Consider the following 26,427-nt stretch of genomic DNA (forward strand, 5'->3'; position numbering starts at 1 on the left):
GAGCCATCCTGGCCGGTCTCCCAGGAAAACCTGTACAGCTTCCGCAGCCTTTACCAAATCACCCTCGCGGAGCCAGGGCGTTTCAGGCCTCCCACTTTATTTTACAAAAGGACAACACACTATTCTCTACTACTGTACACGAGCGCTCAGAAGTGGGCCGCCTGCACCCACTTGTTCCAGTTCAGCTCGTAGGGGAAGACCCTGCCCATTTTCAAGGTGCAGTCGATGGTCGGCTCGTAGAAGACGCTTGGAGCGGAGCTCAGCCTGGGGCTGGCGACCACCTCCTCGAGCACAGGCTTGGAGAAGAGGGAGGCCGGGCTCTGCTCCTTCAAGTGGAATTTCCTGATGCAGCCCAAGGATTCAAGGCCCTGCAAGGGAAAGCGGAGCGCTTAGCGTGTTCATTGATGGCACAGGCACGCGCATGCAGGGAGAGGTGCTGCCAGCACCCAGTGGTCTGGGTGCGAAGCGCGGCATAACCCCCACCCCACCCGCCACGCTTTGAGGGAACTTCTGCAGGCGCAGCAAAGGGCCAGGCTGGCGCTGCCTTGGGAGGGAGGCCAGGCGCACCTGCAGGATCTCCAGGAGAGCCACGGGCTGCAGCACGCCCGTGTAGTGGTGCCGCAGGGCCCCTTCTGCGATGCCAGGCTTGGTCATGATGTGGCAGAGCACCCCCTCCATGATGCCTTTGCAGACCGGTTTGTTCAGACTGCCGTCCACGATGCGCCACGGCCGCCCCACAAAGCAGACGTTCCCACCAGCTCTGTTTGGAGGAAGGAGGCTTGTTCAGTGAGGGTCCACGTGGAACTGGGCAACGCCTCTCCTGGGATTAGCAAAGCCCTTGTTCACACAGACACGCTCGTACGTGAGCCACGGGCGGCGGAGTCCTGCTGTCCCCCTTCTGCAATTCTCGCCTTCTGTCCAGCCAGGCCTCCCCCGAGTCCTCTCCCCTCTCTGCATCCAGCCAGAGGCAGCTTTGACCCCTCTGCCAGGGAACAAGAACCAGGGAGGACATGGGAAACCCCTGCTTTAGAGAGGGGGGCTCAGTGTTACGTGCTACGAACAACAGAAGCTCCCCCCCCCCATTTCTTAATGTGAGCTCTACTCTGGCCATGGAAGCCTTTTGCCAAATGCTGCTGCTGCACCCGCCTTCCACTTTGAGCCCCTGCTGCAGCAGTAGTAGCCCAGCGGCTTTACAGCGTCAGGGTTCCCCGCAAGGCTGTGTGGAAACCACCAATACCACCCCTACAACTACGAGTAGGTGTGTTGAAGCCCGATAAGGAGCCCAGCCCAGGAAGCTCAGGCCATCAGTAGCCATTGGGAAAACACTCAGTGGACTTTGGGTTTTTCCCCAGTAACATTTGTTTCTTGCAGTATTTAAGAACTCTTAATCTGCCCTGGATGCCTCCCCAGAGAAGTGGTGAATTCTGAGAAAGGAAGACGGGATGATCCACTGTACATGCAGTTGTGGCAGCTCCGCTCAAGGAACTAGAATTCCCCTTTGTGCCTTGTTTGCCCGGCACACTCACCTTCCCTGTTCAGCCTGCAATACTTTCCCCCTGGAACATCCTAGGGAAAAGAGCAGAAGACATCGTCAGCCTCGAGAGCAAGGCAGCAGGAATCCATCCCATTCCCTCAAAATGCTGGAGTGGCTGATCACTGCCATTGTCACCAAACAGCTCTGTCGCCTGACCAGCGCAAGCTGGGTGCAGATCCCAGGTGCCAGGAGGGGAACAGCCAGAGGCCAAGGCTCTGCAGCCGGCCAGGCCAAGCGACCCCCGGAGCCTCTCAGGACAAGAAAGCAAGGAGGAGGCCAGCTCAAGATGGCGCAGGGGGACCTGCCTTTTGCATAGGGCTCTCAGGAGCCCCGGAGCCAGTGCACCGGAAGAAGCAGGCTGGCCAGGGGCTTCGTCGCCGGGGAGGGGAGGGGAGGGGAGGGGAGGGGAGGGGAGCGGAGGGGAGCGGGCTACAGGCCCTTCAGGTCCCTCCCAGCCATTCTGAGAGTTGCTCCCTTTTGCCTGACGGTGTGAATCGTAGAGCTTAAACGCTCAGCTCCGTGGGGCTGCCCACGCCTACCGTGGGATGGCTCTTCCTGCAAAGGCAAGTCCTCCCTGCAGGGCTCCGCGGCAGGAGTCCTGCAGTCCACGGCCTCTTCCGCACAGGGTCTGGTCCCCTCCTCGCCCAGGGTGTCCACGCTGCAGCCTTCTGTGGCGCCCGGCCCTTGGGCTGCAGCTCTTCCGTGCTCCTTCACTGGAGTCCCTGACTCACTGGCATCCGGGGTCGGGCGGCCTGCCCCTTCCCCTTCCAACGCGTGCGCCGTGCTTTGGGAGGCAGCATTTGCACCCAGACCTTCCTCCTCCTCCTCCTCCTCTTCAGTCCTCGGCCGTTTCCTTGCTGGCTCTTCCTCTGCCGAAGCAGGTGAGGCGGATCTTTTGAGCTCCAGCGCCTCCTCCGCCCCCTCTTCCTCCCCCGCCTCAGCCGGGCCTCTTGCGGTAACAGAGTCTTTGCCTTCCAGGCTGTGGCTGCTGTCCTCCTTGAGGCACACAGAATGCAGGAGCCACGGGCCAGCAAACCTTCTGGCCACCAGCCGGGCGGTGTGGCCTCCGACTTCCAGCACCTGCTCCAGGTCAAGGAGGTCCTACGGGGGTGGAAAGGGAAGCGCACACGCTCTAGGCGCTGGGTGGAAAACGTCCTTCAGAGGCGGCTTCTGGGCCACTGAGGGGACCCCAAACCTTGGAGCGCCAGTGACGGACGTGGGTCTGTGTCCCCTGCCCCCACCCACCCCCGGCTCACTACACCGACCTGCAGGTACTGGTGGAAGAGCCGCGTGCGCCCTGCGCCGGCCTCTTCGTAGTGCTGGAGCTGCCTGGCGAGGTCCACCTTGCCCACCCCAAAATGGGATGTGGCCTCGAGGGCGCTGCAGATCTCGAGGGCGGCAGCAACATCTCCGGGGCTGTAGTGGCAGCGCTCCAGGGCCTGAAGGAGAAGTGGAGCGCTGTCGCCCTCTTCTTCCTGGACACGCAGGCGCCTGGTGAAGAAGCTGGGCAGGCAGGAGGCTCCAACCGGCATGCTCTCCAGGTCCGACGGATCTGCAAACGCAAAATGGACGTTCTCCAAACACCCGGGGGCTCAGAGGGGGGCTGGAGGGAGCTCCGCGAAGCCACAGACAGCAGCTGCGTCATGTCCCCCTGCTTCCTGGATCAGTTGCAAGCAGGGATGCTCAGAGGCCCCCTCCCCATGGCAAGGCAAGGCAAGGCAAGGCAAGGCTCCCACCCCCACCGCCGTGGACCTACCTTGGGCCAGGAGGCCGCCTTGGGCAGGGCTCTCTCGCAGCTTCACCTTCACTTGGCAGGAGTTGACCACAATGTTGTCCGTGGGACTCAGGTTCCGTGTGCTGACGATGCCCGGGGCGTAGTAGCCTCTCATGAGCAGGTAGTTGGTGTGCGAGGCCTGGCGCGCCTTCACCTCGATCTGCCGCTTGCTGCTCGTGCTCTCCTCCAAGTCCTCCTCCTCCTCCTCCTCCTCTTCCTCCTCCAGCCCCTCTTTCCCCAGGCTGCAAGAAGCAGAGAGCCCACCGGCACCCCTTTCAGGACCTGTCCTGCTGAGGGGCTGAAGCAAGCAGGCAGGCAGGCAGACCCGCCTTGGATGGCGGCCAAGAAGCCCAGCCAGCCACCCAGGCACATGAGCCACGCGGCGTCAAAGTCTTTTGGAAATCAATCCTGAAAAGCAGCATGCAAAGGCTGTCAAATTTTTAAAAGATCAGTCTTGGCTGGAGACAAAAGCCTTTACGGGAGTGAGGGGAGGGGGAGAGAAACCCTCCCCTCCTTCCCAATTTCCATCCTCCCCATTCTGGTTGGTGTTTCGATGACCACATTTTTAGATGATGCGTTTTCAAAAGCACGTGTTTAAAACGGCCTTGCGCTGGGGCCGCCGCACCTCTTGATGACTTCGTTCTCCACCAGGGTGCTGTCCACCACCACGATCTGCTCTGGGATGGTCACGTCCACCGAAACCAGGCCGAGGGAGAAGAGGGCGAGGAGAGCGGAGCAGTAGCCCCCGGGCCCGTCCAACGGGAAGGTCACCCGGTCAGAGGCCACGGAGTCGTCTTGGTCCTTGAAAGCGAAGCTAGAGCCGAGGTCCTGCTTCCCAGCGTCCTTCAGCTTCAAGAGGAACTGATAGGACTCACTGCAAAGCGTGCTGGGAAAGCGCCAGGTGAATACCCTAGGGGGGGGGGAGAGAGAGAGAGAGGGGTGGTGGTGATGGCCTGGATGCCAAGCCTCGCCCCGTGCCCCCTGGCTGGGCATTAACTCCTTGCCTGCCTGCTCCATCCTGCCAAGGCCGGGGGGAAGAGCTGAGGGGAGCACCTGTCGCCCACCAGCTCCAGGCGGCCACGCGGCTGCCCAGTTTCTGCCACTGTGCCCAAGCAAAGCTGCGTTCAGGACTTCTGGCAAGTCAGCACAGGATCCGCGCAGCTCCGGCGCCATCGCCGCCCAGCCTGCCGCCTGCCCTCACCCTGCCTTTGGCCCCGGCAGGCTGTGGGCGGAGGGAGCCCTGCGCCAGCACTGACCGGTAGTAGCTCTGGGAGAGCTGGTACGACATCGGCACGAAGGGCAGCGCGCGGCTCTTCTTCGGGCCCAGGCTGTGGTTGCCCCGCCGGCGGTTCACCAGGCTCCTCTTCTGGCAGTCCAAGAAAGCCTGGACCAGGATGTCGTCCTGATACTCCCGATAGAGGCGGAAGGTCTGCAGGCAGAAAGGCCGGGCCCCACCCGGCCAGGGCGCTCAGGCACCTGCGTAGCGACGCCGGGCGGCAGCCCTGCATCCTGCGCCCGGTTCTCCTGCGAGGCGCGTGCCTTTGGGGGTCGCGGGGGGGTGTGTGGAAATGGGACGCCAACAATGCTTTTGAGTAATTTTCAAGGAAGCCTCACTGGTATTTCCCACTGGCTCATAGTTACACTCTGATTTTTCCAACGCCTCCTCCTCCTCCGCCCCCAAATTCTATCATCCTTTCACTGTTGGCAGCCAAAGAGCGTTTCATGCGCTTTTTCATGCGCTTCACAACCATAGAACGCAGCTCCGTGTTCTCCGCAGAGTCACAGGAGGGGGTGGGGCACGGCTGGCCAGGGGACTCCCAGGGAACTCGGGGCAGAGATGGCGGCTTCTGGGCCAGGGGCTGCTGGGTCGGCAGACGAGCCTCTCAGCCACGGCCGTAAGCTGCCCCAGGCGTCCCCGGGACAGGAAGGGTGGCGCACGCCAGCTGACCGGCGAGTCCTGATTCCTCCTACCTGGAATGACTGGCAGGACTTCATCTGGTTGTCAGAGAGGGCCAACGTGCTCTGGATCAGGTTCTGCAGCACCAGGACGTGGATGTCGGAGATACTGGGAGGAGGAGGAGAAGGAGTGGGCAGGGAGAGAGGGCAGCCCAGCCTCACGACACGTGCAGCCACTTGCTTTCCCCTTCAAGAGCGTCAGAGTCCCTCCCCGCCCCCCACTGCTGTGGCTGAAGGGCAGGATACCAGGGGCTCCAAGACTGCCCCCCCCCCAAGACTCAAAAGGGACCTTCGAAGGCTGACGCCTGCTCTCAGAGGAAAGCCCGGCACTGGTTTCGAAAGGCAAGTTGGCGCAGAGCAACAAAGCCCAGGAGGTTTACAAGCCCAGATGCCCTTGGGGCACTTCAGATGTTCATGTTTCGGGGCATTTCCTGCTGATGGAGGGGGCACGGAGCCTCCCCGTGGGGCCATCTTTGCCTCACCTGCTGAGCACATCCTCCTTCTTGGCTTGGCTGGTTTCGTCTCCAATGGCCAGAACTCGGAACCTGGAGAAGGACAAGGAAGGGGCCGCTAAGAAATCTCACCTGGACTGACCACATGCCCCAGATTCAGCGACCCTGTCCTTCATTGGGAGGAGCTGGACCTCGGGGGCCAAGGACCCGCTCTGCCTGGAGAGGAAGGTCCCAGGCTCCGATGCCCGGCAGCATCTCCAGGTAGAGCTGGGAGAAGACCTGAGACCCTGGAGACCCCCGGCGCCTGCCAGCAGAGACGAGATCAAGCCAGATGCACCAAGGTTCTGCGGCTCAGGATAAGATGGGACTGCGTTCTGCGTCCCCCCGGCCTGCTGCCCCAGCTCCGGCTTCCCTGCTGGTAGCCACCCACCCGCCCGCCGTGCAGAGCCGTGGCATGGCTGGATCTAGCCACCGCCTTGCCAGGCGTGGGAGTTACCTGCAGAAAAGCTCCTCCAGTGTGTCTGGAATGGCGGGCCTGGGGTTCCCCAGTGTGGAGCTGAACTTCTCCTTAAGCCTCTCCACGAATTCCTTGAACTCTTCCGAACAAACCTTTTGGCAACACAAAAGCAGGAGGTCAATTCCTGAACGGGATGGAGTTCTTGGACCCGGCCAGGGGTGCCTGCAGCTTCCCACAACGCCTCTCCCGAGGACGAGAACAGAGGCACGCGGCGCGAGGGGAACTTCGCCTGACTGCAGGGTTTCAGTCATCGACTGAACGGAGCACGCGCATGAGCCTAGGCCTCTGGGGCTCCCCTGAGAGCATGCAGGGACCGGAGAGGAGGCCCGGCATTGCGGTCCGGAGGGGAGGCAGGAGGCCTGCTGCCTCCCACCACCTTGGAGCGCACGATGCCCCTTGGGTTCAGGGGCCCACCCTGCCCTTGCAGGAGGAGAGGAGCCTGCCGCACCGGCACCCAGACAACTCTGGTTTGGGCCTGAGCGAGATGGAATTGGGTGCAGACTCCTGCCCCACCCCCAGTAACGTCCCTCTGAGCACCACCAGAAGCTTCTGCCCCTGGGCCTTGCTCAAGGCCGGCCGGCCGGGCTCCTTCAAGTGGGGCCCGAAGGACGAGCTCCGGCTCGAGCGCCTCTGCAGCCACAGCCCCACGCCTTCCCCTGCTCCGCCAGGAAACGGCTCACCTTGGGGTCCTGGTAGTCGTTCTTCCTGCTCATGAAGTCATCAATAAGAGTTCTGTCTTGGTAGACTTCAGCGAGGCAAACCCTGTAGCAGACATGCCTTTGCTCAGCCTTGGCGGAGGTTCCTTCGCGAGAGCATTTGCCACAGCAGAGAACCTCCCCTCCCCTCCCCGGTGCCCCCTTCCGGAGCCAGGGCCTTGCCAGCTGCGTGAAAAGGGGGTGCTGACAAGGCAGCGGTGGTGGGGGTGGGGTGGCATCCTGGTGCCTTCATTGGGCATCAGCCCTCCTGCACTGCCGCTTCTCCCAACGGAGCCCCCTGCAGGAGGGTGGGATGGCAGGCCAGCAGCGTTCTCTGGAGATGGGGAAACATGGGGCAACGCCGTCCAGGTCAAGCACTTTCAGACAACTCTGAGGGCAGCCCTGACTGCTCAGCCACAGAAGAGGATCCCCAGGTAGGAAAGCCTGAATGACATGAAGAGGGTGGGGGGGAGAGGGGGGGGAATATGCCTCCCACCCCCTGGACACGCTGGTTCAAGCAGAAGCTACCTCTAGGTCCAGAAAGAGAGCGGCTCACTTGTAATTGAGGTAGGTCTGTGGGTTCTTGACAATATAGCGCGCTCGCCGCCCGACAGAATGGGAGGTCTTGTCCAAGGATTCTTCAAAGCTGGCGTGCATGATGTCTCGGACCACCTGCCATGGGACAAATGGCCCCTTCACCTGTGGCGGGGCAAAAGACCATCCGTTCCTGCTCAGCCTCCGGGGTGGGGTGCTCCGCTCCATCGCACAGCAGCACCCCCCTCGGCACGAGCCCCACATTCCCACCCAACAGGGTGTCTCAGGCACAGGACATCATCATCATCATCATCATCATCATCATCATCATCATCATCATCATCATTATCCTGCCTTTTGCCCAATACTGGGCCTCAAGGCGGCCTTACAAAATTTAAAACATACACATTTTAAAACCTATGAAAAGAAATATACAGAAGTTAAACTATATTGCAATATTAAAACATTAAGCCTTTAAATTACACGACAATTTAAAAAGTCCTTGGCATAGACAGAGGCCCAGATTATTCGCCAAAGGCCTACTGGAACAAAAAAGTCTTTGCCTGCTTCCAAAAGCCCATCAAGGAGGGAGGCAGCCTAGCTTCCCCGGGAAGAGAGTTCCAGAGCACCGGAGCAGCCACCGAGAAGGCCCTCCTCTCCCACGTCCCCACCAGGCGTGCCTGTGACGGTGGTGGGACTGTGAGAAGGGCTTCCCCAGAAGATGCCCTGCCCTGCAGGGCCCCCCTGCGGCCCCTGCCAAGGCCGCCCCTCACCTTGGCATTGAGGACGTTGCTCGCGATCCGGCACAGCATCAGCAGGCTGTCCTCCTGCACGGTCCAGGTGACGCGCAGCCGGGTCATCCTCTGCAGAGCGCTCTGATCGGCTTTGTCATGGTAGCGCGGCCTCTTGCTCTTCTCCCCGGCGTCTCCGTCTTAAGAGCAAGCAGGGAGAGAGAAGCAGCCATGCTCAGCCTGCAAGCCACTCGGGGCCCTGGACCGGGCAAGAGGCTCCAGGGCAGGACGGGCATCAGAGTCCCACAAGTGTGGGCAACCTGATCGCAGGGAGCCGTGGGGGCCACCTGGCGCCTGGCAATTTGCCTAAAGGGCCCAAGCAGGCCGAAAGGCAGGCAAACGTGAGCCGTGCTGAGAGTCTCGAAGCAAGAGGAGGATCCAGACTTCAAGATCCAAGCCAGATCGTAGGTTCTAAAAGCCCTCCTCTCAGGCGGACGAAGAGCCCTGCCCAGCGACCCGAGCGGTCCGTTACCTCTCTTCCTCCTCCTTTTCTTGGCCTTCTTCACCGCGTCCTTCTTGAGGCGCCTTCTCTTCTGGTTCTTCCCACCCTTCACCCGCTTGCTTCTGTTCAGTGCCGTTTCCTTCTCGACCTCAGAGTCTTCTTTCTGTACAAAAGGTTCGGCGCCCACCAGGGCATCGCCCCAAATCGTGCCGCTGCCACCTGAGAGCCACCGCGGTGAACACGGAGATTACTAGGGAGCACCCGGCAGACCAACCCAAAGGCCGCCAGCAGCCCCGGGGGGCACAGAGGTCTCCGTGCTCAACGCCCCAGGGAGGGGAGGATCACGGCCCTTCGACACGGTGCCAGGGGACCAAACAGGCGCTCGCCTCCTTGGTACGTGTGCCCCTTTACCTCTTGTGCCAAGTGGCAGGGAGCGCTTCGTCAGGAAGGTCTGGAGTCTCACCATGTGCCCCGCTTCGGAGACCGCATTCTCCTGGCAACAGAGCATAAAAGGCATCAGCAGAGCCAAGCCTGTGCCCGCTGGGGATAACAATGCTGGCTGCGAAGGAGGGCCTGGCCCAACGTGCCGGCCAGCCGAGAAGGCCGAGCTTCACACCGGCGCTCGGCCTTCAACGAGGGACTGTTCCTGACTGGAGGCAGGAGAGTCCTGGGAGCAAGCGGAGGGCTGGGGGTGGGGCGCATCAGGAGGAGCCCAGCTGAGGAGGAGCCACAGCTGGCATGGTGTAGAGGCAGCCAAGGGCCCTCCCCACGAGGCCAGGGCCAGCTCCTCCGCACAGCAGCACCTGTTCCTATCCAGGAGATTCATCTCCATGCGGGAAAGGCCAACGGACGCGTGGCTGTGGCCATGGATGAAGCGGGCACAAGTGGTCTACTCTGGAACTAGGGGAGAGTCACGCAGCGGCACGCAGAACTTCCCTTTGGCCGGAGGCAGCCAAAGCCTTGGAGAGCCAGGAGAAGCCAAGCTTCAGTGGCACAGGAAGAGGCACGTCCAAAAGTTACACGGAGCGGCCAAAATCTGTTGCCTTCCACGTTTACTTAGAAACAGGTAAATAGTTTTGCAGCCCGTGAGAATGCAAGCAGCTCAAAGGTGCTCATTGTTTACTTCATGATCCGTATTGTTAAAAAGAAGGGTAGGTGTGGGGGAGAAGGAGCGCTCCGGAACGCCGGGCGGACGGGCGGGGGGACTCACCTTCCGTGTCTTGTTAATCATGTAGCTCGTCCAAATCCAGTTGCGTTTCAAATGGGCGTAAAAGCTGGAGTCCAAGCCACCTGCACCCATCCCATCCCCAGGAATCGAACCCTCATCCTCCACTTCTCGGCGGCCTCTGGAAGGGGGAAAAGCATCTGTCAAGAGAACGGTCCTGGCTGCGAGCCCACCGGGACAGCCAGGCCCCATTCAAGGACGGGCTGAGCTGCGTGTCTCCCTGACTAAGGGGTCAACATCAGACTCCGGTCAGCTACAAAACTCCAGCCAGCCTCTAGGGCAGGACAAAAGATGTGGTGACTGCTCTTGTCACCTGCTTGTCTTCTCCACACACACACGCACCCCCACACACACGCACCCCCCACACCCAGACAAGGGGAGGCCTGAATCTTTGACAAGTCTTGGCTCTGCTGGTGGATGGGAGGAGACCCCTTGCTACTGGGGGGGGGGCGACCTCCAAAGGGAGCCCCCCGCCTTCGCAACAACACAAGTCGCACTCAAGAAGCCACCTGCCCCGGGCACCAAGCAGGACAGCAGACCTACGTGGTGTACTCCAGCATGGCGCACTTGCGCTCCAGGTTGTGCCTGTGGGCTGCCGACTCTTGTTCCAGCACGGTGTCCAGGCTGGAACCAGCTTCATCGGTTTGGGTCCCAGTCCTCCTGGCACGAGGGTGGCGGACAATTCCTGAAAGAACAAGGGGGAAGCAGTCAGCAGCCAGCAGTCAGCAGCAACGCTGTCACAGAATGCAAAGAACAGACGGCCCAAAGTCAGGAGCCGACAGCAAAAAGGGGGGAGGAGGAAGGAGGGGCAGGGGGGCAAAAGCTGCCAGAGGAGGGCCAGGATCTCTTCTCGATCCTCCCAGAGTGCAGGACACGGAATAACGGGCTCAAGTTAAAGGAAGCCAGATTCTGGCTGGACTTCAGGAAAAACCTCCTGTTAGAGCAGTACGACAATGGAACCAGTTACCTAGGGAGGTGGTGGGCTCTCCCACACTAGAGGCCTTCAAGAGGCAGCCAGACAACCATCTGTCAGGGATGCTTTAGGGTGGATTCCTGCATTGAGCAGGGGGTTGGACTCGATGGCCTCGTAGGCCCCTTCCAACTCTGCTATTCTATGATTCTATGAGAAGACTGAGCCTGAAGCCCAGCCGGTCACGTCTGAAGGTGAGCGGTCGCCTGCCCACGTCGTCGTACCTAGTGGCGTGTTGAGGCAGACGCACTGTAAGTCAAACCAGAAATTCTCCACGTCTCTCAGTGTGTTCAGAACGTACAAGCGCCTGTCGAACGGGCGGCTGCTCTGAGCCAGGTTGTAGTGGGGCTCGCAGACGGTGGTGTCCACAATCACAGCGTTTCTCTTCAAGAAGACAAACACCTGCAAGAGACCTGCGAAGCTCAGCTCAGGGGCCGTTCCCAGGGAGACTCGGACCTCACAAGGACGCCACCCGGAGGGGCAGAAACCCCTCTGTCAGAGGCGTCCCTCACGCTGTTCTTGCGCGCTGCGTTTTTACTGCACGTAAGCCGCTCTCTCGTTCAGTTACAGGAAAAGGGTGTGGAAGTAATAAGAAGTTACCTGATCTTTTTCTTGAAATTTTTCGGTGGGGCCAAACTGTACCAGCCCCATGTAACACAGCCGCTGCAGGCTTTCCACTACGGAAAAGATGTACCTCCTGAGGGTGTCATATTAAGAAGGACTCGGTATTAATTAAGCGATTCTAGATCAATGAGCTTCAGACAGCCATAGCGGGCAGTTTTAGCAAAAACATCCACCGCCTGTTTCTAAGCCTGGGTGGCCAATGCAGGGTCTCGCCCTGCCCCAAAGGAGACGTGCATCATTTCGTGGCCGGTCCCACAGCCCAAACAGCTTCAACTGCCCAGGAGAGTAACTGTCACCCTAACCCTGCCACAACTCAGCCACGCTAAACTGGGCTGTAGGACTTGGAACACGAACACACGTGGGAGCTGCTTTGGACGACTCTCACGTTATCAGACCTTCCTCAGGCATGGCGTGAGTCAGAGAAAGACGCTCCGGCTCAAGAGAAGCTGACAGAGTAACTGTGCTTCCCCCCCCTCCCTCCCTCCTCTATGTAAGGCCTTTGGCTCCGATCCACGGCTGTCTAATCCACAGGCCCCACTGAAGGGCAATTTGTATTACGGACTTGGCGTGGTGGTCATGGGGCCCCAAACTCAACCACACTGCGTTTCATTTTGTTGTCTGTACAACTCTCCAATCTGCAGAAATAATTTGTTCCCAGTATTTTATTTATTTATTGCTGCATTGCTGTCCTGCCTTTTTCCTCCAAGGAACTCAAGGCGGCATACATAACCCTCCTCCCCTCCACTTTATCCTCACAACTACAACCCTGTGAGGTAGGTTGGGCTGAGAGTCTGTGATTGGCCCAAAGTCACCCAGTGGGTTTCCATGGTTAAGTGAGGACTAGAACCCGGATCTCCCGACTCCCAGTCCAACACTTTAGCCACTACACTACACTGGGCATGTCCCCTCAAGTTTACAAAAGAACCTCCCCCCCCCCCCCATACCTGGCTTTGCAAGTTTGAAAAGTTTAGTTCAGCCTCATGCAAGGTGTATGAAGCCCAAAATGCCCACGGAAGATCTCCCCCCTGTAAAATTCCACTGGATACTTGAGCCTTGACGCTGGTCATGCCCTCCGAGAGACCCTTCTCCGCTATCTGCACCCTCATCTTACGGTATCTCCTTTTAGTAGTAATTTCCCATGCAGTCTTTGGCTGCCTTGAGCGCCATTTTTCGGCAGAAAGGGCAGAGTACAAACAAACTAAATAAAGTGAGACTGTTTGGGGTTAGGCCAAAGCCATTCTCCCATCGTTTCCTACAGCTGCTTAGGAAATTAGTCACATGCTCCTAGTCTTGCCTAAATTTGGAGTCCAGCTTAACTGATCTGTGCTGTTTGGCGTTTCAGTATTGTTCATTATTCTGGAATCACCTTCTCCTAAACGTGGTTATTGAAAAGGTGCTCACCTCTTGTAAAGGAGTTTCTGTCGAATCGATCTTGGAAGGTATCTGATCAGCGTGTGTTTCTTCAGGGGGTCATTTAAATAATCTTCCAGGTTATCTACCTAAGAGTGATTTCATACGGAGTTAAATTTCAACGCAACGCGAGACTGACAGACTTTAAAATCATGCCAATAAAAGCCCTAATATCATTCATTCAGATACTGATGAACTGCGACCTCGTTGCCACCATGTGCAGCAGAGGAAAACAGGCCACCAAGCGCCTGAAGAGCCGTGCTGTGCCGCCAGCGAGTGGCCAGGCAACACCTCGGCTAGCAGCGCCTTTCAGTGGGCCGCTGGCAGGCAGGCAGGCAGGTAGGCAGGCAGGCAGGCTTGCAGGCAGGCAGGCAGGCAGGCACCACCAAGGAATGCAGCCGCCCTCCTCTCCTCCCGCCCCTCCCCTGCTCCAAATGCTGGCTGCCAGTGTGCCGCCATGCTCAACCGAGCTGAGCATCGGGGTGCTTCCGCTGTGCGGCGCCCGAGAGAAGCCTCTGAACGGAGCCTCCCTCCCTCCCTCCCCCCCCCCCCGGTCCCTTCCTCCGGGGGCACCTTGTAGCTGACTTGCACAATCTGGACGAAGATGGAGAGCGGCAAGCAGAGAAGGATGTCGCTGACGAGAGCCCAGCCGTGGCCAAACTCCCTGTGGACGGGGAGGGGCGGGATGTGGCGCATCCACGAGGCATCGTCCACGTACACTGCAAGGGAAGAGACCACCTTGTTTGCAGCCTCACAAGAGGCCCCAGAGAAGATGTGGGGCAGCTGTGCCCAGCTTCTCTCAAGAGAGGTTCGTTTCCAGGAATGGCCGGGGTTGGACACCACGGATGCAGAAAAGGGAGCTTTTTGTTTATTCCAGGTGCCTGTTGGAGAGACGCGGGAATGTTGGGATGGAGGCCCACTATTCGATATCGCTAGCCCAAAAGAGCCGGAAAGGGAAGGACGTGATGGAGGAAGCCCTGGGGAAAGAGGCAAGAAGGAGCTCCCCGGGGGGTGGGGGGTGGGGTCCTCTCCTGCATCCTTCCTCTGCTCAAAGGACGCAGCTCAGGCCGGCTCCACCATCCCCGTTCCGCTCGGCGGAAGAGCAACGCCCGTGTCCAGGCCCCTGCTCCGTCAGCCCGGGCCGAGCTCAGCGGTAAGGAACTCACAGGCAGGCGGTGTCTGTAGGCTTCTCAGCGGCTTGCGCGCTTCTCCGCCTTGCTCCCTGCCATCTACCACATCCTCACCTGCCGGATCTTCGCGCTCTGCCTCCCCTTCCTGGGCGGGATCCTTGTCTCCTGCTGCACCAGCACCGCTGGCATCGAGGTCTCGCGGGGGCCCTGGGGGCTCGTGGCTGCAGCTCCTTCTCCTCAGCAGCGTTTTCAGAGGATGCCCGTAAATCAAGTACCAGAGGAAAAGGTGGGCAGTCCTTAAGCGAGGCATCTTGGGCAGGAAGCCCAGCGAGCGGCCAAGGCCTGGCACTGAAGAGAGGCGGGGGGGGGGGGCATGTTTGGAAAACAGACACACGCGGGACACCGCCGGCTGCGGCTCCAGGTGCCGGCCGCAGCCCTGTTCAGGAGGAAGGGAAGGGAAGGGAGCAGGAGGGCTTCGTTACCGGTAACGGGGTGGTAGCTGAACTTCGCGATGTGCACCTTGCCGCTGGCCGCCTCCATTTTGCCAGGAGAGGAGCAGGCTTCCATCTCCCTCAAGGGAGCCCCGACTCCTGGCTCCTGGCTTCCTTCGTCCAGAGGGTCCTGGGCGGTCGGGGTCTGCGGGATCTTGATCCTGCCGTTAGGAAGAACAAGAGGAGTTAAATTCTAGTTTGAGGAATCTGGAAAGCAGCCCCGGGCACGTGGCTCTGAGGAACTCCCCCACCCCACCCCTTTCGCTGAACTTTCACGTTCACCTCCTGCCTGGCCCTCCCCCACCCCATTCAGACGGGTCTGGGAGGGTGGAGTGAAGTCTTGGAAACCCCCAAGTGGAGGGAGTTGGAGGGGTGGGGAGAAGTCAGGGCAGTGGGCAGGAGAAGGGCACCTCCCCTGGAGGAAAAGCCACGGCTGTGGGCCGGGGGGGAGCGCTGGGCTCACTTAGCTGGCCTGCAGCCAAAGGCAGAGCGCTCTGCCCACTTCTGAACCCCCTCCCTCCCTCGGGAGCCAGCCCCCGCCAGCCCGTTCCACGCAGCTCCGCAGAACCAGCCCATCCTCCCCGCCTGTCTCCCCTCCACCGACCTGTTCACGGTACTTGAGTTGGAGATTCGGAAGCGCACTTGCTCAATGGCGCTTTTCACCAGCGGGTCACCAGGATTCACCGAGGGGTCGACGACAAACTCAACCTGCCCGACGCGGGAGAGGCTGGCTCAAGGGAAGCATGAGGAAAAGCCCCCCCACAGCCCCACGCTGCCGCCACGGCGTCTGCTGTGGCCCCTGCCGGCTCCCGCTGCAGGTACCTTTCTGCTGACACCATCCTGGATCACGGTGGTGCGGTAGAGGCGCAGGAGCCCTTCCTGGGAGAGCTTCTGCACTAAGCGGACGATGGACTTCTTGCAGCACTTGGTGGAGACCCCTTCCTGCTTCTCCTGGTCCATGATCATTTTCTGAAGCCTGGAACGGGGTGGGGGGGGGTGGGCGTGTGACAACGAGGCCACTCCTCGCAGCAGCAGCAGCAGCAGAAAGAGGACCGCTCAACCCAGAACAGTGGATGCAACCCAAAGGGAAGGAGGGAGGAAAAGCGAGCCCATCTAGGGCCACTAAGCACAAACGTGGCAGCTGCTCGTGGCACTGAGGAGGAGCCGGCGAAGGAAGGCCTGGACTGTCAGGCGCTCACAGCGATGTTACGAGCAGAGGCTCAGGGAAACCGGCCTCAGCAACAGGGAACGTGAGGCAGGAGCCAACGCCCCGAAGCTTCGGGGCGCCCCGTCCACGGAACCTGCCTCGGGCTCCAACCACAGACGCCTGGCTGGTTGGCCGTGGGCAGTTCAGCTGCGGCAGCTGCTTCCCTCAAAAGGAGGGGGAGGGGCTGCCTAGGCAGAGCCAGACCTGAGCTCCAGCAGCCCCTTGTGCCAAGGGCCAGTTCGGGCCCCGGCCAAAGGCAGCGGATTATCCCACCGACACATTCGGGCCACGATGGCTGGGAGGAAGAGGCAAGCAAGCGGCTCCCATCATCCCCCGCCCCCGCAGCACTCCCTGAGGCTGCCTGGCGAGGCTCTTCCGACATCCCCCCCTGCACTCCCTGAGGCTGCCTGGCGAGGCTCTTCCGACATCCCCCCCTGCACTCCCTGAGGCTGCCTGGCGAGGCTCTTCCGACATCCCCCCCAGCACTCCCTGAGGCTGCCTGGCGAGGCTCTTCCGACATCCCCCCCAGCGCTTACGCAAACAAGCTTTCAATGAGGCGCAGGCTTCGGACAGCTTCGATGATGAGATTCCGGCGCTTCAGCAGGCGGTAGGTCTCATGCGATCGCTCCACCGCCGACGAGCGCTTCTCTCTCTTCTTCTCATCACAGCCTTTCTGCCGTCAGGAGAGAAAACGGCTTATTAGAGCTCCGTTAAAAAGGTGCTGGAACAGACGCTCCCCTCCACACTCGCGGGAAAGAAAACCACGAGCAGCAAGCCCCGACGGAGGAAGGTTAAAACAGCAGATGAAAACGGCCAGCAGACCAAGCGTGAGCAAGAGCCAGCGCTCCCTCTTTGTTTTCCAGCCGTACTATTCCGCCTAAGGCCAGTGCGCGTGCTGCTTCCAACTCTCCAGGAGGTGAGAAATGAACACACACACACACACACCCTTGGGAAGGGTGCTCCCGGGGCCTGAAGAGGGCAGCTGGCCTGGCAGTGGTGGCTCAGGCCCAGTATGCGAGGGAGCCCACCACGGTGGCCCGGGAGGCTTCTGCTAGACTCAGCTGCTCCCTCTCCATGCTGGGAGAGGGAGCAGCTGAGCTTGCCCAGTGGAACAGCCAAGATCTGCCCGGTCTCCAGGGGCAGGCAGCTCAGACCATGAGCAGCGAGCGTAGCGGAAGGGGCACTGGAAGCCGCCTTATGCCGGGGTCAGGCTGTGTGTCCCCCCGGCTCAGCACTGGCTGGCAGCAACAGCTCTCCAGGGCTGCAGGAGTCTTCCCCAGCCATGCCTGGTGGTGCTGCTGGGCACCAAGCCCTTTGCGTGCCAAGCCGCTGCTTCAGCGCACAGAGACACCCCTTGGCCAGGAGGGAGGACAGACAGTTGCATCTCCGGGGCCAGCCTGGGAGCCCCCCACCCCCCAAGCCCCCCTCCTGCTCCCTGGCTCTACCACCCTTTCAAGAGGGGAGCCAACCAACAGTGACGCCGAGCGGCCTATCCAGGCCACCCACAGCTCCGTCTGCAAGGGAGGCCGCGTGAGCCAGGCTACTCCCTCCAACGGCATTGGCCGCCACTGTGCCAGTGCAGGGCCTGTGGGAGGCGCCTCTCCGCCCCCAAACCTGGAAAGGCCCCGGCTGTGCTGAGCCGTGTGCCCCAACCGCTGCAGGCTCTTACTTTGGGTGTGTCGAGCCTGACCTCCTCCACCAGAGCCATATCGCCAGAGTCGTCTTTAAAATGGGCGCAGCTTGAGAGGCCGGCCTCCTGCTTCAGCAGACCCGAAGCGGCATCGTCCCCCACCGCCAAGCAACCAGGAGGCTCTTCTGGGTCCTCAGGAGGGCGCAAAGGAGACAGCTTCCTCCCCACAGTCCTTCGAGACGATAATTTCCTGGCTAGTTCAAGAAGAGACACAAACCTAGTTGAGCCGCACCACGGAGCGACCCCTGCAAGAACGGCTGCAGCACAGTTGAGGGATTCGACACCTGCCCACGTCACCAGCGGGCCACGGCTCTGGCATTCCAGGGCCACCTGGTGTCACCTGATTACGCACAAGTGGCAAAAACCAACAATATCTGACTCCACCCATGCAACCTCTGAGACACGAGATAATAAACACTCCAGGGGAAGAGCTGAGCGCTCAGCAGGGGCCTCCACGGTCCTCTCATGAGGTCTTCCAATTGAAGACCCTGCTCCACAGTCAGGCATTTCCCACAAGGCCACAAAACCGGTTCCCCGCCGAGGCTTTGTGGTCCTCGGAGATTAAAGCCGGCCAGGTAGCCCAGCCTAACCTTAACAAGGGGGAAGACGTGGGCTGCAGGGGCAGACGCAGAGGGCTCCTGGGACACGGCTGACCAGCCCGTGGGGTTCCCCACGACGGCAGCAGGTGGCCAAGCCCAGCAGAGGAGGGGGGAAGGATGCAGAGGCCAAACAAGGCTCAGGTTTCCCTGTGAGGCGAAGCCGATGCTTGTGCAACGCTTGGAACATGAAGGCGCCGCATGAGATGCTTCCGGCTTCAACTTCCTGGCCCAGCAGCCCCCAACCCGCCAAAGCCGCACCTTTCACTGGCGTCGACTGGCACGGGCCCAAGCTGAGCTCCAGCGGTGCCCCAGCGCTGGCCTTCCTCGCCCCTTTTTTCTCCTCTTCCTCATTCTCCGATTCGGACAGCAGCCCCGCCACCGTTTCCTCCTCCTCCTCTTCCTCCTCCTCTTCCTCTTCCTCCTCCGCTGGAGACAGTTCTTCCCCAGGCAAGGAGTCGTCCTGCGCTGCAGCCACACCGGCCATGGCCAGCTGCTCGCTCCGGGCCTTCTCCCGCTCAAACTGCCGGCTCAGGTCACTCTCCTCTGCGTAGGTGCATGTGATGTATTTGGTTGTCCGCTGTCTGCCTTCGTCTTCCATGAATCCCTGCGAGCACATCAAGACAGTCAGCCCGTCCTCGTTCTCAACGTGCCCAGGAGGTAGCCGGCCGTTTGCTCCTGCACTGTCCTTGGGGGGAGGGTCGAGGGAGCCAGAGAATCCCTCCCACCATCTTGGCAAGAATTTGTAGTGGGGCCACGGAGGGGGACGAAGGACTAGAGGAGCCCGGCGAGCCCTACCTTGATCGCTTTGTACCTCTCCAAGAGGCGGCACAGCATCCTGGCTTCCAGCTTGCCCACATGCATAGCCGCCCGGAGCTCTGCCTGGGAAATGCCTCTGGTCCCCCAGCTTTCAACTGCAGAAGAAGAAAAGGAAGGTGGAGACAGCAGTGAAGGAAGCTGAGGTGCCACACTGAGCTCAGCCAGAAGCATAAATAGGTCTTTTCAAGCACAGCCAACTAAATTCAGTATTTTATATCAGGGTGGGGGGAGGTAGACTTCTTCGTTTTAGGGCATTATGATCTATGGCCCTTCTAGACTGAGAATTCGCTGTAGATCAGAGCGCTGGGACACGGCGGGGCCCGTGCAGCGACTGGCAATGCTCAATGCCTGCTCTGGGTGGCCACAACCGCACCTGCCCAGACCCAGGCCTGGTAGAGGGAAGAACGGGGCACTGCAGGCCTATGAGCCCAGGGCCAGGAGCCGGCTGGAGCCTCAACGCTGGCAGCCGCTGCCTGGCTATTGGGCCAGGTGCGATTCCACTTCACTGGGATGGGCTGCCAGCGTGGATGCTAAACAGCACTGCCATGGAACATCTGGTCCACACCTGCCGATGAAAAGGCATGGAGGCAGGCAGAGGGCGACTTTGCACAGAGCTCTGCCTGGCATTTCAGGTGGGGAGGGTGGGCAGGTGGCAAAACCTCTCTCTCACACACACCTATGCAACCACTTGGCCCTGGCCCCCTCTTGGAGCCGGTCAGCCACCTCAGAGCTAGACAAAATAGCCCACTGCCTATTCAAGCAGATCCCAAAAGGCACCTGCGCACCCCCACCCCCACCACACATCCTCCGGAGATGGGCTGCTTGCCAAGGATGCTGCAGAGGCTGAAGTTCACCCTGAGCTCCTGGCCTTTAACAGACGAGGCAGAGGCCGAGACAGAGAGATTCACCTCCGTTTTGAGAATTCAGAATCCAGGGTAATTGTGGAACAGTAAAGAGAATTCTCGATCCCACCCAGACTTCTGTGGAGCTTCAAACAGGCTCATGGAAGCAGCATTAACCCTCCACCCAGCAGTGCCAGGATTGAGGCCTGCATCTTCTTCCACACAACGTCGGAAGGATGCGGGAAGAGACCCTCGGGGAGCGTCTGCAGCCCCCGGCCCAATCTGGCCAAGTGACCTACTGAGCTCATACGCTTGGGTCAGCATGTCCCGCTCGTACACAACGTCCACAGGCTGCACGGTCTTGGTGATCAGCTCTTCGTCATCCTCGTCATGGTAATCATCCACCTTCTTCCGAAACTCCTTCACTAACTTCAAGCAACGAACCATGACGTCAGTCCCTAGGAGTGAATGAGCCGCACAACCAGCTTGTCAAAACGCAGAAGGAAACTCGTCACGTGGAACAGCAGAAGCAGCCGCTCCGGAGAGAACACAAACAACGGCACCAGAGCCGTTCATAAGCACGGAGTCAAAGAAACAAGCATCAAATGGAGACGCGCCTGCGGAGGTGACGGACACACAGCTGTAGCGACAGAGGTTCAGGAGAGCCTGCCGTGGACAGCCCCTGCCGTCACCCCCAGGCCCCACAGCCCCTGAGACAGCATCAGAACTCCCAAGCAAAGGGAGGCGCTCCTGCACCGCCTGTTTATTAACCCAATTATCACCTTTGGGAGTCAGGAGCCACAAGCGCTTTTGTAAAAGTAGGCAAGGCAAAAGCACCCCCAGGAATTACGTCCACGACGTGCATCGGAGGGAGATTTGCCTTCAGTAGCTCAATGAGCCAGCTCACTTCCTTCAACGCCATCACTTGTTTAAGACCGAAGGAGGGAGCACCCAGCACCCTCTGGTGGCAGATCCCAATCCAAAGGGCAGCACTGCCCTGCGGGAAGCGCTCCTACAGGGCCTCCCTCTTCCTTGGAACCAAGAGAGTGAACCAACAAGCTTCTGGCTCTGCACAAGAGCCAAACACACACACACACACACACACACACCTTGCTGGCAAAGGGATGGGGCCAAGAGCCTTACCCTTCTTGGTCTTGAAAGGGCCTCTGTCAGGGCGAACATCCTGCAACGGAACAGACACGATCCTGCCCAAGCCGGCGTTCAGCATATACTGATAGAGACGTTTAAAGGTTTTCTCACAGAGGCCCTGTGGTGCAGCGAGATGGGGAAGAGCAGCGGTAGGACCGAGCACAGCCACACTTCAGGCAAGAACGGCAGGCAGGAAGGCAGGCTCAATTCCCCACCCCCACCCCCCAAAACGCTTGTGCTAAGGCCTTTCCTCCACCATGAGGCAAGGTGGGAAAAGGCCCAGCGCACCTGCAGTTTCTGCAGAAAATTACCCATTTCTCAAAATGCCTTGTTCAATACAATGAATTTGGAACACAATGAATGGATACAATACCAGTCAAATTGGGCACTTTCAAAATTATCATTCATGATAACGGTAGTGCATGTGCTGGTAACTTCAAAACTCGACTTTTCCAATGTGCTCTACATAGGGCTACCTTTGTGCCTAGTCCGGAAACTTCAACTAGTTCAAAACATGGCAGCCAGGCTGGTCACCGGTACACCTAGGGGTGACCACACACGCCAGTCTTAAAATCTCTTCACTGGCTGCCAATTTGTTTCTCAGCGAAATATAAAGTGTTGGTTATGACCTTAAAAGCCCTACATGGCTTGGGTCCAGGCTACCTGCGGGATCACCTTCTCCCATACTGCACACTCAGGTCCTCTGGGAAGAATCTACTTCAGCTATTACAAACTAGATTAACAACTGTTACCCAGAGGACCTTCTCTTCTGCAGCTCCCAGACTGTGGAATGGCCTGCCGGAGGAGACTCGTCAACTTGACAGTCTATTAGCATTCAAGAAAGCTATCAAGACCGATCTCTTCCGGCAGGCCTATCCAGTAGAATTTTATGATGTTTTCAGAATGTTTTTAACAATGTATATTATGTTTAATTCAGTTTTATGTATTTTATCTTGTATTTTATTTTGTAAAAATATTATGTATTTTACAAAAGCAAAGGTGCATTTGTAATAAAGATAAATGCACAGCTTTTGGAGTATGCTAAAATTAATGTATTAACAGGTTTCGGTGCCTTCATTATTTTTCTTCCAGCGTAAGCAATGTAAAGAAGTATTATGCTATTGAATAGCTCTTATAGGCGAAATAATCTTAGCAATGCACTCAAGTGCCCGTGTGTGTTCTGGAGGCCGGCAGGGGCTGTGTTTGCTTGGTGTGCAAGGTGCACTTCCTTCTTAGTCCCCCTCACAACATACCCCCCTCCCCAGCCCCATGTCTGGGCACTTGAGTGGCAAAAAGAGGCTTCCAAACGAAATCCAGGCGTCAAGCACTACACGCTCCAACTCACATACGCGGGTTTCAAATTAACTCAAGCGAACAGGAGATCAGCCAGAAGCTCACCAATTCCTCCCTTATGCTTCCCAGCGTCTCCATCTGACCCGGGCGATTGCTCAGCATGCTGGATAGCTTCTCCATCAGGATATCGTATTTGCTCCTCCTAAAACCCAAGAGGAGGCAACGGTGAGCAGGCATCACAAATGCCCCTCCTCATACGCCCACACACGGAACTAAGGAACGCCTGCTGCACCTCACCCAAGTTGCAAGCTACGAATGAGGCGGTTAAATGGGAGAGAGGAGCAGGCTGGGCGGCGGCGGCTGCTGCTGCCACCCCCCCCCCTCCTGCTGCTAGCCAGCTCACCCCCTCGGGACACCACGATAAGGATCTGCAACATTTTGTCTGACATGAGAGCAGCTGTGTGAAGCTGCGTATTTTGCGGGGAAGCCGCCCTGGGAGAAGGGATGCTTAGATGAGTTTAGGCCAGACATGTGCAAGTATTTCCACTGCTTGGAAAAGAGCTTGGCTGGGATTTTGCTTGAATTAGAATAAACTGAAATGTTTTAAAAGAGGGGGAAATGGTGTGTGGCCAAAAACTGTGTTTGTAGGTACAGAACCTCTTGGGGGCCAAGGGTCACGTGCTGTTTAGGAGCAGCTTTCAGGGGCCACATTCCAGTGGTGGGTGTGACCAAAGGCAAAGATGGTGGGGCTGACATATTAAAAAATACCAGCATATTGGAGAGGCATTTCAACCCTTTAGAATGAGGAAAAAACTTGCACAAAAACTGATTGGTGGTTGGGCAAAAGGGGTAGAGTAAGGAGAAGGGACATAGCTATTTGGGGAATCCCAGAGGTCTGGATTAGCATCCTAGGAGGGTCAGATTTGGCCCTTGGCCTTGAGGTTATGCACCCCTGCTTTAAAGATTGTATATCTCAAATGGAACGAGAGGAAGCAGCCTTGGGCTCTTTGTAGGAAAGGCGGGTTATAAATATAACAGAATCAATTACTACAAGGAAAATGAAAAGAGCTCTGAGATTGGTATTTTAGCTTGATTTACTGTTCTTATTACTATGATTATTCTCTTATTTCTGTTTTGTGAACCCCTTCCCCCCTTCATATGTTTTAATGTGATTTTAGGTTGTAAGCCTCTAGGCAGGGTATCACTGTTTTATTTGTATATTTTGTACAACACCAAGTACATTGTTGGTGCTATATTAATAATAATAATAATAATAATAATAATAATAATAATAATAAGCCACTTCTTCCCCAGTCTCAATCATCCCACCCCAAAATTGCTATTGGCCCCACCTGAGGGGTGGTGGTGGAGGGTTTTCTTCCCTTTGAAAGGAGAGGGGGCGCAGCTGAATTCAGGGGACTATTGTGGCACCCCCACCCCTCCCCTGACCTCCTGCATCACATGTGACCTCCTCTGGCTCCCACCTGTCAATGTGGAAGCGAGTGAGAAGCAGAAGGATGGAGTGCTGCTGGGCCCCTGTTGGCAGCCTGATCACGTGGGACTGCATGGAGATGAGCCCGTTTCTGTCCAGCACCCTCCGGTGATAGTGAAGCTTCCCTGCATCCACCCTGGAATGAGCGCGGCACAACAGTTAGAGGAAGACAAAACAAAAACACTCCCAGAATCCCCAGCTCTGGCAGCAGATTTGGAACCAAACAAGCTCCTTGAATTATGTCACGTTAAGCCTGTTTAAAATTTAAGGTAGGAAAACATGCTCATCATTCTCCAAGGATGCTCCATCCAAGGGAAACTCATGCTAAAGGAGGCAGTCGGTTAGTCCTAGTAAGCAAATGATGGGGAGGGCGGCATTGGCCTGTGAGTTGTCGGGTGTGGATGCTGCCATGTCTCCAAACATCTGCAACTACAATGAATTGGGGTCTAGCTACGGCTCAGGGCTACACAGTGTCCGAGGGTCCATGCGTGTGTATGTGCGTTTTCTATCCCCACAGCAGCTACACAAAATACATTGCCAGCTAAAGTATCCCCGCGCAGAAGCTGCCTGTCACTCTGCAAAGTATCTCAGAGACAAATAACCCAGGGCAATAACATCCTCTAATTCTCCCCAGCCCACGGGGTAAGGAATCCTCTCCCAAGCCAGGGAGGGTTGAGTGTCCATATGGCCCTGCAGCATCACAACTGGAGTCAGAACAAACAATTGCACGAGACGGAAAAACTGGCACTTACTTAAAAGCTGCACTGAGGTCTCTTTGCAGCTCTCCTTGCCATCGCGCGCGCCCTAACCGCTCCAAAATGCAGTAGGAGAAGTCAGGAAGCTTTAAGTCTGGGTCCCCTTCCCAGCCTATTAAGGTTCTGTGACGCAGCACCTGCGAGGCCACGATGACCAGTTTCTCCCCCCAACTGCAAAGCAAGAAGTGGAGGCAAGAAAGGTCATTTCCCCAACGGGTCACCAACTTTGTGCTACATCAGCATTTGCTCCCTTCTGTGCAGATTTGGGTGCAAATATACAGCACTGATCCTTCTTTTATCCTTTTAGAAGAGCTTTCTGTGTTGATGTACCAATCATGAATCCCCCCTCCCCACAAAACTAGGTCTCAAGGATGCGACTACTTCACGCTTCCTTCAGCTTGTTCCTCACGTTTTTGCCCAGGATTGTTGGAAAATGCCATTCACATTTCTTCTGCTTTTCATTCTACTTTTGTGCTTCGCTTGTCCACTCTACAACCATCTCTCTCTCTCTCTCTTGGAAGCAAAGTCAACTAACTGAAGGTCACTCACTTCTCATAAGCCTCCACGTAAGTGCAGCAAGGCTGCAGGTCTTTCGTCCTGACCTGATCAGTGATATCTAATCTCTCTTTAAAATACTGGCAGGAACCTTGAATGCCTTCACTGTCATCCAAAATCATGTGCACAGGATAAATGTCTTCTAAAGGAACAGGATCCCGCTTGGTCTCCAGTATTCCTGTTTCAAGATCGATTTCTTCATACCTGAATAATAATAATAATAAAAATGAGCTCTTCGCAGACAACCAGCCTGGAATTTGTAGCTTTAAAACAACAACACACAAACCCACCCATCTCTCGCACCCGCTAAGTGAGATGTCCGCATGCGGCATGATCCCACCTGTGTTTACATGGAAGCAAGTCTTAATGATTTCAACATCCAAATTATCTGAGCGTATATCTTCATTGGCTGCCAGTCCAGGTCCGATTCAAAGTGCTGGGATTAACATTTAAAGCCCTAAATGGCTTGGGGCCAGGTTATTTGAAGGAACGCCTCCTCCCGTATGTACCTGCCCAGACGCTAAGGTCATCCTCAGGGGTCCTTCTCTGCGAGCCCCTGCCAAAGGAAGTGAGGCAGGTGGCTACCAGGAGCAGCTCTGCTGTGGTACCCCAGCTGTGGAATGAGCTCCCTAAGGAGGTTCGCTTGGCGCCTACGTTATATGCTTTTAGACGCCAGGTGAAGACCTTTTTATTCTCCCAGCATTTTAACAGTCTATAAATAAATTTAAACTTGGGTGTTGTAAATTTGTAATTTTGCATTGCTGCTGTTTTGACCTGGTTGAGCTTTTATATCGTATTTTATATTATGGTTTTATACTGTTGCTTTATACCTTGAATGTTTTTAATTTTTGTGAACCGCCCAGAGAGCTCCGGCTATTGGGCGGAATAGAAATGCAATAAATAAATAAATACCCCTGGTGACGAGCCCACCGCCCGGCCCATCTATCCGGAGTGTGGCGTTTTAGACTGAGCCCAAGGCTCCGCGGTCCTGAGCTCAGCCGCAGAACGTCCTGGGCGAGCGGGCGAGTGAGCGAGCGGCCCTGGCCCTGGCCCTGGCTGAGGCAATTCCAGGCCGAGCCCAGAGAGAGGCCGGCTGGACTCTGCCGCCCGTGAGGCTGCCCAGCCTTTCTCCGGCATGGGCCTCACCAGGACTAGGAACATGGGCTGGCTTTACCCAGGGGCTGCGCGCGGCGTCCGGCCGGCGGCGGCCCGCGTCCCTCCCTCCGTCCCTCACCGGTCGTAGAGGCGCAGCGGCGGCCGCGGCTGCGGGAGCAGGTAGAAGCGCAGCTCGGCGTGCGCGGCCAGCGTGGCCCAGAGCAGCTGCCGGGCGGCGGGCTCCAAGGGCAGCGGGAAGGGCGGGACGCGGCCGGCCAGGCGGTCCCAGAGCGCGCCCGGGGCGACGCCGTCCAGCCCCTCCAGGGCCACCTCGTCCAGCGCGGCCCACAACGCCTCCATGGCGGCGGCGGCGGCGGAGGAGGAGGGGG

General features: G+C 57.9%; 2 protein-coding genes across 3 annotated transcripts in view; one reads left to right on the forward strand and one right to left on the reverse strand.

Moving 5' to 3' along the window:
- The window catches only part of POLR3K (RNA polymerase III subunit K), a 181,344-nt gene that overhangs the window by 1,190 nt on the left and 153,727 nt on the right, over window positions 1-26,427 (forward strand). The gene's annotated exons all lie outside the window — the stretch shown is intronic.
- Window positions 103-26,409, reverse strand: GTF3C1 (general transcription factor IIIC subunit 1). The gene is made up of 37 exons (XM_063143591.1): window positions 26,178-26,409; window positions 24,938-25,147; window positions 24,386-24,559; window positions 23,626-23,769; window positions 22,247-22,343; window positions 20,843-20,966; window positions 19,999-20,157; window positions 18,837-18,952; window positions 18,300-18,645; window positions 17,422-17,636; window positions 16,289-16,425; window positions 15,368-15,521; window positions 15,150-15,253; window positions 14,537-14,706; window positions 14,169-14,402; window positions 13,498-13,643; window positions 12,916-13,013; window positions 11,491-11,587; window positions 11,115-11,292; window positions 10,464-10,605; window positions 9,906-10,041; window positions 9,107-9,188; window positions 8,726-8,914; window positions 8,236-8,393; window positions 7,485-7,627; window positions 6,914-6,995; window positions 6,213-6,325; window positions 5,747-5,809; window positions 5,280-5,373; window positions 4,565-4,737; window positions 3,934-4,218; window positions 3,291-3,550; window positions 2,800-3,086; window positions 2,074-2,635; window positions 1,527-1,566; window positions 568-760; window positions 103-368 (listed from the first exon to the last, which is right to left on the reverse strand). The coding sequence occupies exons 1-37, from the start codon at window positions 26,396-26,398 to the stop codon at window positions 147-149; spliced, it is 6,348 nt and encodes a 2,115-aa protein (XP_062999661.1). The 5' UTR covers window positions 26,399-26,409; the 3' UTR covers window positions 103-146.

This window comes from Elgaria multicarinata, chromosome 17 (assembly GCF_023053635.1).
Source record: "Elgaria multicarinata webbii isolate HBS135686 ecotype San Diego chromosome 17, rElgMul1.1.pri, whole genome shotgun sequence".
NCBI classification, from domain to species: domain Eukaryota; kingdom Metazoa; phylum Chordata; class Lepidosauria; order Squamata; family Anguidae; genus Elgaria; species Elgaria multicarinata.

What these genes read in the sequence shown, in the direction of transcription:
- GTF3C1 (XM_063143591.1), bottom strand. Translation starts at nt 26,398, where the DNA reads ATGGAGGCGTTGTGGGCCGCGCTGGACGAGGTGGCCCTGGAGGGGCTG. An exon ending in GCCATGCTGGAGTACACCAC is followed by an intron (nt 10,042 to 10,463) that starts GTAGGTCTGCTG and finishes TCCCCCTTCCAG; the next exon opens with AGGCCGCCGAGAAGTGGAGG. An exon ending in CTCTCCCAGAGCTACTACCG is followed by an intron (nt 4,219 to 4,564) that starts GTCAGTGCTGGC and finishes CCCCCCCCCTAG; the next exon opens with GGTATTCACCTGGCGCTTTC.